The sequence below is a fragment of the Meles meles genome, chromosome 2, assembly GCF_922984935.1.
Source record: "Meles meles chromosome 2, mMelMel3.1 paternal haplotype, whole genome shotgun sequence".
In the NCBI taxonomy this organism is placed as follows: Eukaryota; Metazoa; Chordata; class Mammalia; order Carnivora; family Mustelidae; genus Meles; species Meles meles.
The window spans coordinates 174,190,149-174,202,181 of record NC_060067.1 but is presented as its reverse complement, the minus strand read 5'-3'; the positions used below and the strand labels follow the sequence as shown (position 1 = coordinate 174,202,181).

The 12,033-nt window shown below is 32.4% G+C and overlaps 1 protein-coding gene across 1 annotated transcript in view; it reads left to right on the top strand.

Moving 5' to 3' along the window:
• Positions 1-12,033, top strand: part of ADAM2 (ADAM metallopeptidase domain 2) — a 137,290-nt gene that overhangs the window by 22,772 nt on the left and 102,485 nt on the right. Inside the window, exons 5-7 of the mRNA XM_045998251.1 lie at positions 3,871-3,947; positions 4,369-4,537; positions 9,167-9,223. Of these exons, the coding sequence (XP_045854207.1) occupies positions 3,871-3,947; positions 4,369-4,537; positions 9,167-9,223 (303 nt within the window). The remainder of the gene's footprint in view (positions 1-3,870; positions 3,948-4,368; positions 4,538-9,166; positions 9,224-12,033) is intronic.

Sequence of the window (12,033 nt, the reverse complement as noted above, 5' to 3'; positions counted from 1 at the left end):
CACATATTGGGTCACAAAGCAGGACTGACATTATTCCCTGCATATTCTCCGATCACAATGCTTTGAAACTGGAACTCAATCACAAGGAAAAGTTCAGAAGGAACTCAAATACCTGGAAGCTAAAGACCACCTTGCTTAAGAATGCTTGGATCAACCAGGAGATCAAAGATGAACTTAACCAATTCATGGAAACCAATAAGAATGAAGACACTTCGGTTCAAGTTAGCCTTATTAAACAGATGGTTAACCAAACCAAAAACAATTGTGGTCTTTAAGCTATTATTTCACAGTGATGTACATGTATGTGCTTAAGTACATGTAGCAATATGAGTATGTAGGCTCATACTCTAGGATGCCTGGGTGGCTCAGTTGGTTGGACGACTGCCTTCGGCTCAGGTCATGATCCCAGAGTTCCTGGATCGAGTCCCGCATCGGGCTCCCAGCTCCATGGGGAGTCTGCTTCTCCCTCTGACCTTCTCGCTCATGCTCTCTCTCACTGTCTCTCTCAAATAAATAAAATCTTAAAAAAAAAACAACATAAAAACAAAAACAAAAAAAAAAAACTTTTCTCTTACCTTCTCCACTCTGCAGGTAAGACCTACCCAGTATATTTCATTTTATTTTTATTTTTTTTAAAGATCTTATTTATTTATGTATGTAGGAGAGAGAGAAAGCACACAAGCAGGAGGAACAGCAGATAGAGGGAGAAGCGGGCTCCCTGCTGAGCAAGGAACCCAATGGAGGACTTGGTCTCAGGACCCTGGGATTATGACCTGAGCTGAAGGCTGACACTTATCTGACTGAGCCACCCAGGTGTCATTTCATTTTAAATATATTTCATTTTAAATATATTTTTTGTTCTAAAACTTAGAGTTGACTTTTTAAAAATATTTTATTTATTTATTTGTCAGAGAGAGATAGAGCACAAGCATTGACATTTTAAAAAATTTATTTTCATTTCTCTTATTTTAATTTATATTTATTTCTCTGCTGAATTTCCTTATTGTGCTCAAATTTTCCGTTATATTCTTTTTTTTTGGTATTTTTTAATTTATTTATTTTTTCAGCATAACAGTATTCATTGTTTTTGCACAACACCCAGTGCTCCATGCAAAACGTGCCCTCCCTAGTACCCACCACCTGTTCCCCCAACCTCCCACCCCTGACCCTTCAAAACCCTCAGGTTGTTTTTCAGAGTCCATAGTCTCTTATGGTTTGCCTCCCCTTCCAATTTTTTTTTTTTATAAACATATAATGTATTTTTATCCCCAGGGGTACAGGTCTGTGAATCACCAGGTTTACACACTTCACAGCACTCACGATAGCACATACCCTCCCCAATGTCCATAACCCCCTCCTCCTCTCCCAACCTTCCGTTATATTATTGATCCCATTTTTAATATCTATTTTCATGCCTTTTTTTTTTTTTTTTTACTAATTCCAAAATCCTGAGTTATTTCCTGGTCAGTTCTCTTTTGGATTTTCCTCTTGACTATGGGCCACATTTTTCTTTTAATCATATATACAATATTTTAAAATCATATACTGGCTATATTCAATGACACATTGGACCTTATGGCTGTTTTTATTCCCACTATTGCAGACAATTAACTTGATTGGAACCAATTTCTAAATTCTACTCTCTTGTGTTTGGAGACAGCCAAAAATCTCTCCTTAGTTCTTCCAGTTTTTCTGGTCTTAGTTTCTGCTAAGCTACTTGAGATTTCTTTCATATAGTCTCAGTTTAGATGTAAGAAAAGAACCTACACCTATGTTAATAGCACCCGTTTTTAAGCCCTAACTTTATGCCTCCTCTTTTCTTGAATATTGCATCTCAGTTTCTAGACACTCAGTAATTTTTGTTGTTGTTGTTGTTTGAACATTAGCTGCTTTATGCTGCTCTGCCTTGTGGAGTGCCCTCAGTTGAAAGTCATTACAAACGCAAATCTAAGAAAATGCAGTTTTCTTCTTCTTAGTTTGGATTCCCTGATCCCTGCTTTACTTTTCGTCCTTTGTAGTGATTGTTTAAAAATTATTTTTCCAGAGTTTATATTTGTTATCAGTGAGAGAATTGATGCATGCTACTCTGGCATTACACTCAAGTAATTCTGAAAAGAAAAAATTCTCCTTTGGATTCATTTTTTTAAAACTTCAATCTTGTTTTTTTAATTTAATTTTATTTTTTCAGTATTCCAAGATTCATTGTTTATGCACCACACCCAGTGCTCCATGCAATACATGCCTTCCTTAATATCCACCAACAGGCTCAGCTATACCCTGCCCCCCCTCCCCTCCCAAACCCCCGGTTTGTTTCTCAGTGTCCACAGTCTCTCATGGTTCGCCTCCACCTCCAATTTCCCCCAGTTCACTTTTCCTTTCCTTCTCCTAATGTCCTCCATGTTTTTCCTTATGCTTCACAATTAAGTGAAACCATAGGATAATTGACTCTCTCTGCTTGACTTATATCACTCAACATAATCTCCTTCAGTCCAGTCCATGTTGATACAGAAGCTGTATCATGTATTATGTATGGAGTCATAATATCCCATTGCATATATGGACCATATCTTTATCCATTCATCTGTTGAAGGGCATCTTGGCTCTTTGCACAGTTTGGCTATTGTGGACATTGCTGCTATGAACACTGGGGTACAGATGGTCCTTCTTTTCACTGCATCTAATACCCAGTAAATACCCAGTAGTGCAATTGCAGGGTCAAAGGGTAGCTCTATTTTTAATTTCTTAAGGAAACTTCACACTGTTTTCCAAAGTGGCTGCACCAACTTGCATTCCCCCCCAACAGTGTGAGAGGGTTCCTCTTTCTCCACATCCTCTCCAACACTTGTTTCTTGTTGATTTTGGCCATTCTAACTGGTGTAAGGTGTCTCAGTGTGGTTTTGATTTGAATGTCCCTGATGGCTAATGATGATGAACATTTTTTTTAAGATTTTATTTATTTATTTGACACAGAGAGTGATCACAAGTAGGCAGAGAGGCAGGCAGAGAGAGAGGGGGAAGCAGGCTCCCTGCTGAGCAGAGCACCCAATGCGGGGCTTGATCCCAGGACCCTGAGATCATGACCTGAGATGAAGGCAGAGGTTTAACCCACTGAGCCACCCAGGTGCCCCTGATGAACATTTTTTCATGTGTCTGTTAGCCATTTGTATATCTTCATTGGAGAAGTGTCTGTTCATGTCTTCTACCCATTTTTTAATGTGATTATCTGTTTTTTGAGTGTTGAGTTTGAGGAGTTCTTTATAGATCTTGGATATCAGCTCTTTGTTTGTGGTGTCATTTGCGAATATCTTCTCCCATTCCATGGGTTGCCTCTTTGTTTTGTTGACTGTTTCTTTTGCTGTGCAGAAGCTTTTTATCTCAATGAAGTCCCAAAACCTCAATCTTGCAAAATTAAGTGAAGAGAGTGGAGAAAAAGTTTTTAATGATTTTTACTTTGACCCTAATGACTGCAAATGTCATGTTAAATTTTTAACAGGAAAAAATACGAAAAGGTACTTATTATTATTTTTTTTAATACTTAAAGGTTTTAATTCTCGGAATACTGATAGGTAATATTTTATGATTGCCCCTTGAAAATAGTGTAGTTGGGAGCAATTTTGAAGTTTTCAAAATCAGTACAAACTTAATTCTTTTTGACCCTGCAGGGAAATTTTTCGAGAATTGAACCAAATCCTCATTTACTAATCTTAGAAATCTATTTTGGAAACAATGAGTATTTGACACATACACACAAATAAAATATATGTTTTAAATATTTGAAAGTATTTCCTTTAACATGAATTATTTTAATGAATTATTGTAATAGAGGTGCATGTATTTTATCTTTATCTTTTTGTATTTTATCTTTTTCAGAATTTTTGCTACTACCAAGGGTATATTGAAGGCTATCCAAATTCTATGGTGATTGTTAGCACATGTACTGGACTCAGGTTATGTTATATCATTTTATGATTATGAAGTAGAATAGTGTTTTAGAAATTTTTAAATTTTTAAAATTATATTCAGAGGTTCTAAAGTGAGACATGACTTATTGTGGGAAACTCTAAGGGGAAAAGTGGAGTATGCAAATTCTTACAATGTCTCCTACCCAATCTTGAATTAAGATTTTTGATATATTTGTAGACCATAAAATATTAATTGCTAAGTGAATACCAATAATGTTACTATTCTGTGATACTCAGTAAGTTAGTGGATATTCAGTAACCTTTTTCTGTATTACTATCTAAGACTAAGACTCAAAATAATCTACATACTATTAAAAAAACTTATTCAGTGTCATTTTTGTATTTATTGTGTTGACTTTAAAAATGCATTATCTTATTTATTTACTTATATTTTTGAAATTTGTAGGGGCTTACTACAGTTTGAAAATGTAAGTTATGGTATTGAGCCCTTGGAACCTTCAATTGGTTTTGAACATGTGATTTATCAAGTAGAACATAAGAATAAAGGTGTTTCTTTATATGCTGAGAAGCATATTGAGTCAAGAGAAATGCCCTATAAAATACAAAGCATAGAGGTAGGTGACTGAGTAAAATATATGATTATTGATATGCAGCAATATAAACAATGTATTTTTCTAATGTACAAATTATTTACATTAATATAGATTATAGATGATAGATAGATGGATGGATGATAGATAGATGTACCAGAAACATCATAACTTCCATTGTAAGCCTTACAACTAGTCATTCAATTTTTTAGAACTCCAAGCTGGCATTTTCTACTGTTAGTTGCATTTTTTACTTGTGATATCTAGATCTTTATTGTCTAGAGATGCACTCCTTTCTCCATATTTATTATGTCAAATAATTAACACAAATGCAATTCACATAAATGTTGAATATACATATCTAGAGTCCTGAGGAGAATCACCAGCATCTTTTAAAGCAACTGTCTCAAGACAGGGCATTACATTATCTTAAATAAAGACAGGGTTGATCTTCACTTTCAGGGATGGAGAGGTTACTTCTACTGGCAAAGAAGATTCATCAGAATTCAGGGGTTCAGTAAATCTCAGCTTCATCAGAATCTTCCCATATGTCTTTATTCCAGTTTTCAGGATCTCATTTCCTCCTAATCAATGTCCATAATTTAACAGTAGATGCATGGAACATTGAAGTTCAACTTGTGTTATAATTCATCCATTCATACAAATCAGATTCTAAGCTTGGTTTTCAACAATCTCAGCTCAACAAATACAGTAGTTAAGGGTATCTTTCAGGGTAGAAATTTCTCCAGAGAAACATAACCAAGATGCATATATATGTGTATGTATGATTGGATGAGGTTCAACTATTTTGAAGGATAATCTTCTTTAATCAAAGTCCCCCAATATAAATGTTTATCTGATCTAAAATCACCTTCACAGAAACATCCAGAATAATGTTTAACTACAATTCAGAGCATTGTGGTCCAAGCAAGTTGACAGCTAAAATTAACTATCACACCAAAATTAGAAAATTCATTACTGTATTTCTTCTAAAACTTTTATTGTTTAATATCTTTCATTTTAATATATGATCCAATTTAAGTCAATTTTTTTTAAAGAGTAAGGTAGACTTCTAAATTCATCATCTTTTATTTGAAACCTAGTTTTCCCAACACCTTTTTATTGATAAAACTATACTTTGTTCCACTGAATTTTCATGGCTTTTTTCACCCAAAGATCCGTTGACCATAAATGTTTGGGATTATTTCTGTACTTGCAATTATGTTTCATTGATCTTTGTGTCTATTTTTATGCTAGAACCTCATTTTTTTTTCTTAACTTCTATATCTTTGAAGTATGTTTTGGAATTAGCAAGTGTAAACTCTTCTGGGATGTCCTATTATGATACTGTTTGTGGATATTTGGGGTAGTATTCATTTCCAAACAAATTTTTAATTTTATTTATTTAAGTTCCCTTATAAAGCCAGATAAGATTATGTTGATTTTGTAGATTGCTCTGGGAAATTTAACATTTACAATATTAACTCTTTCTATCCATGAACATCGAATAGCCTTTTACTTTTAGGTTTTCTTTAATTTCATTTTGTAATGTTTTATATAGTTCAGTCTTCAAATTGTCATCAAAACTTCTTTGTGAAGGGCACCTGGGTGGCTCAGTTGGTTAAGCGACTGCCTTCAGCTCAGGTCATGATCCTGGAGTCCCACATCGGGCTCCCAGCTCCACGGGGAGTCTGCTTCTCCTGCTGACCTTCTCTTTGTTCATGCTCTCTCTCAAAAAATAAAATGTTAAAAAAACACAAAACTTCTTTGTGAAATTTATTTCTATATTTTTAATTTAAATATTAAGGTACATTTAGTTTTTATTTCAAAGCTGTGTCTCTATTAGTGTTTGAAAATTATTGGTTTATATGTACAGATTTTCTTTTTTTTTAGATGTACTTACAGTGCATTTATTTATTTATTATGTCTTTGTTTTTCAAATTTTTATTTATTTTTAAATTTCTTTTCAGTTCCAGAATTCATTGTACTGATTTTCTATCTTGCAAACTTGTTTAAATTATTTATTAGTTTCTTATTGAACTTTTTGTAGTTTTTTATGTGTAAGATAATGCCATCTTCAATAAAGGTAGTTTATTTCTTCTTTTGCAATTAAGATAACTTTCACTTATTTTTCATTGCTGAATTGCCCTGGTTAGCACCTCAAGTACAATGTTGACTTGGTAAGAAGAGATATCTTTGTCTTTTTCCAATCTTAGGTGGAAAGGATTCAGTCTACTGTCATTAAGTATGTTATTGGTGAAATAAAATAAAAACTCCCTGGAATTTTTGACTCACTTTATTCTCTGATAAAACTCTCCTGTTTTTCATTACATCTACTTTTTCTGACTTTTTCTTACACAATCACATTCTAGATACTGATATTTCTTATGTTATGTCTCAGGTTTTCATTTGTTTGTCTTATATTTTTCCATGGATTTTATCTACTATGATTTACAGATCTCCCACTCTCTAAATTTTTTCCTGAGTTATCTCATGTTAAAATACACAAATACATATTATCTGTCTACCTATATCTATTTTTCTTCTATATGTCTATGTATCTGTGTCTTTATCTAACTGTATCTATCATCTATCTATCTGAGTATCTCCTATATGTCTATCATCTCTCTATCATCTATCAATCTATGATCTATCTATAATCTGTATCCTTTATCATGTATCATCTATCTTCTATCATGTCTACTTATCAATTATCTTTATGTCCCTTCTCACTCCCTAAATATTCCTACCCATGACTTCTACATTTTTTGAACTTAAATCTTTAATCTATATATGTTGCAATTGGATCATCTGATAACATTACATGATCTTCTTGCTTGGATTCAATTCTTTAGTATTTACTTGACTAAAGAAAATTTCCCTACAATTGGAGTCATCTTTACATAACAGATATATAAACAACTTGTCTCTGTATATGGTTACTTTCTCCTACTAAATAAAATAGTTTTAGAGGTCTTTTGAAATCAAATATCTGCTCACGTTTCCAACACACACAATTTCTCATTATTTTATGCACCTTTGTCTTAAGCTTTTATTTGGCTAGAATGGACTGTGTATTTTTTTCTGCATAAAAGCATACTGTTCATTAAATGAATAAATAAATTGTTATTAACTGAATATTAACCAATCCTCATCTAGAAGGTCAAGAATTACTTTAGGGAATGTTAGACAACACTTATGTTCATTAAAACAAAGAAATAAATTTGAATCCCTCAGTCCACTAATATATTATTTCTCCCAATTAATTTAAATGTTTATTTTTATTGTCCAGTAAGGTAGTGTCACTTACTTGTTTAGGGACTTTAATAAAGGATAGAGTCCTATAAACAAGACTATTTTGCAACATTTGGTACTTAACTTTGGAATAAATTATAAGAAACCAATTAGACCATAAGGGGATTTCATCACATTTTAAAAATAAAATCCTCAAATCTCCAAAACTTGGGCCAAGAAAGAGAATTTTAAAGTGAGGGGGAAAAATGAGTAATCAGTGATCCCTAAATTTGTTTTTCTGACCTTTCTCAACTTTTCTTTTTCCTTTAAGTTACTAAAATCATTATTCTTCTTCTCCACTAAACCCCAGATTTGTTGTTCCCTCTTTAATTGTCCTTTTTATGTATTAAGGAAAACAGTTTACCTAAAATGGAATGGTTTTGAACTTTCAAGGGATTAAATATCAGTTTAAAGAAGAAAACATGTAGACACTAAAATAAACTTGATAAAATTTTCTGAAATTTCTGAAATTTGATGATCCTTCTCTGCTTCCAAATATTTTCCAGTAATGTAGATGTATGCTATTTTAGTAACAAAATATTTGAAGTTTTCCACACATATATTGTTTAAGTGCTTACAAAGACTGTCTTATATGTTTTCTCCATTGCCTTCCTCCTTCACCAAAAAATAATGATGAATAGAAGTAATTGTATTAATAGTAACTAACAATTATTACTTTATCCTAATTTTTGGGAAACACTCTAAGTCGCATAAATGATAAGCCAGATTTCAAATATCATTAGGCTTCTCATTTGTGCCTAATTTAACCACATGAAATCCAGAATATCCATCTTGAGATACCTATGATATGATTTAACAAAGTTTGCCATTTTGATTCTCTGTTGAATAGTGTTTTCCTTTTTTTAAAAAAAATTAATTTGTTGACATTTTTCTGAGGCAAATTATACAAATATTAACTTTATCTTTCAAATGAAATCCCACTCTTCTAGACTCAGAGCTGTGTCTTCACTATTTTGGGGTATAGAAAAAACTCTTAGGACCACATGCTACAGTTTAATAGAATTTTTAAGCTAATTAAACGTCATCTTGTAATGGAAAGTCAATGGAAAAGTTTCCTTAGAGAAAATAATATGAATAGCCCAATACCAATGAGAATATGGACAATGGAAGTAAAAGAAAGTTTCTTTTTTGAATAAATTAAATATTTGATCAAGTGCAAAAGAAGTGACAAATGTAAAATTTCTGAAAATGATTCAGTGATAGCAAGTTTTGGTTAAGTTATCTAATTCTTTTTTATATACAAAATTGTATTTTGCAACATTGAATTCATGAAATGGTGATATATATTGAAACAAGTAATACTTCAATTTTGATATAAAATTTGTGATTTTTTTTCAGCCGCTTTCAGAGTCCTCTCAGTATATAGAAATGCATGTTGTAGTTGAAAAAAATTTGGTAAGTATATTTTCATTTGTTTATTTATGTCCATTTATATTAACAATGAAGGGTTATAAAAAAGTTCATATAAATTTTTAACAAATGACAATAAATGACCATTTTTGCTTTAATGTATTTTAAATTATTAATATCAGTAGTAAATTGGAAATCAAATCTCTATAAATTTATTCTTAGCCTTATATAAATAATGTAGATTAAAACAACTGCTACCTTTAGAATGGTTTCTTAGTAAATTTTATACTTCCCATCCTCCTAATGCTCGGGAATACTTGAACTTTTTACTATCTCCATAGTTTTGTCTTTTTCAGAATGTCACATAATTGAAATATACAGTATGTAGCTTTTACAAACAGTTTTATTTACCTTAGTAATATATTTTTAACCTTATTCCATGCCTTTTCATGGCTTAATAGCTCTTTTCTTTTCAGCACTGAATGAAATTCTATTATCTGGATATACTACAATTTATTTATACACTTAACTACTGAAGCATATCTTGGTTGCTTCCAAGTTTGGAAAATTGTGAACCAAACTGCTAAAAACATCCATCTGCACGTTTTTGTGTGGATTTAAGTTCTGACTCCTTTGGGAAGATACCAAGGAGTATTATTGCTAGATCGTAATGTAAGAGTTCTTTTCATTTCATAAGAAACTTCTAGGATTTCTTCTAACGTGACTGCATCATTCTGCATTTAGCACTTTAAGTATATCATCCCATTGTCTTCTGACCTCAGAGGTGTCTTTTTTTCTTTTTTCAATTTTTTTTTTTGAAAGAAAGAATGGGGGAAGGGCAAATAATCTGAAGCAGACTCCACATTCAACAGAGAGTCTTATGTGGGACTCCATCTCACAATCCTGAGACCATGACCTGAGCATAAATCAAGAGTCAGATGTTTAATTGACTAGCCAGGTATCCCTGAACTCTGAGGTTTCTGGTGAAAAATTGACTGATAATCTGATCATTACTTCTCTCTTGCTGCTTTCAATATTCTATGTTTGTATTTAGCTTTGATAGTTTGATTATAATGCTTTGATTATAATGTGTCTTGGTATGGTTCTCTTTGGATTTATGCTTCTTAGTGTTATTGAGCTTCCAGGATTTATAGGTTCATGTGTTTCATCAAATTTGGGAAGGTTTTAGCCATTGTTTCTTAAAAATTCTCTCTTTATCAGGGACTTCTATAATTCACATATTTTTACACACAATAGTGTCTCATAATTCTTTTTTTCTCTCTCTCTTGTCCTTAGACTCAGTAATTTTTTTATTACATTATTTTTATTTTATTTATTCATGCATTCATTCATTTAGGTATTTATTTATTTATTTACTTATTTATGTTTAGTTAGCCACTGCATAGTACATAATTAGTCCTTGATGCAGTGTTTGGGGATTCATTAGTTAAGTACAACAACCAGTACTCATCACAGCACATGCTCTCCCCAATATCCATCACCCTATTACCCCCTACCCACCTCCCTCCTCCCCTCTGAAACCTCCAGATTGTTTCTTGGAGTCTATAGTTTTTCATGGTTCATACTCAGTAATTTCAATTATCCTACCTGCTGTTTCTTTCTTGTCTCTTCAAATCTACTGTTGAACACTTCTAATGAATTTTCAATTCACTTATTGTATAATTCCACTCCAGAATTGGTTTCAGTTCTTTTTATAATTTCCATGTCTGTTATTATTCTCATTTTCTTCATGTATTATATTCCTTTCCCTTAGTTCTTTTTTTTCTCTTAGCAGTTAACATATTTTATGTTATCTTTTTATCAAGTTTTTCATTAAATTCCAATTAGTTAACAACAGTATATTAGTTACAGGGGTAAAATATAGTGATTCAGCACGTCCATACAACACCTGGTCCTCATCACAATTACCTTCCTTAATCCTCATCACCTATTTCACCTATCTTTCCATCTACCTCTCCTCTGGTACCATCAGTTTGTAGTTTGTTCTATAGTCTATAGTTAAGAACTTGTCTGTTTTTTAACCTTCCCTCCACATTTGCTCATTTATTTTGTAAATTCCACACGAGTGGCATCATATGGTATTAGCATAATGCTCTTAGCGCCATCCGTATCACTGCAAATGGCACGATTTCATTCTTTTTTATGGCTAAGTAATATTCCATTTTGTATATATATACCATTTCTTCTTTATCCATTCATTAGTCAATGGATATAGCTGTTTCCATATTTCAGCTATTGTAGATAATGCTGCTATGAACATTGGAGTTTATGCATCCCTTAGAATTAGTATTTTTGTCTACTTTGGGTAAATACCTACTGGTGCAGCTGCTGGTTGTTGTGTATTTTCACTTTTAACTTTTTGAGGAAACTCCATGCTGTTTTCCAGAATGAAGAATGACTTTGCATTTCCACAAACAGGGCAAGAAGGTTCCCTTGTGTCGAAAACCTCACCAATAGCTATCGTCTTAATGTTGTTGATTTTAGCCATTTTGAAAGGTGTGAGGTTATATCTCATTGCAGTTTTGAATTGTATTCCCCTGATCACGAGTGATGTTGAGCATCCATGTGTGTTGACCATCTGTGCATCTTCTTGGGAAAATGTTTATGTCTTTCCCCCTTTTTAAAATTAGATTATTCATTTTTTTTGGTGTTGAGTTTTATACATTCTTTTTGTGTACTAATCTTTTCACATATGTCATTTGCTAACATCTTTTCCTATTCTGTAGGCTGCCTTTTAGTTTTTCTAACTTTTTCCTTTGCTGTGCAGAAGCTTTTTTAAAAAACATTTTTATTTATTTCTTATTTTTTATAAACATATAATGTAATTTTGTCCC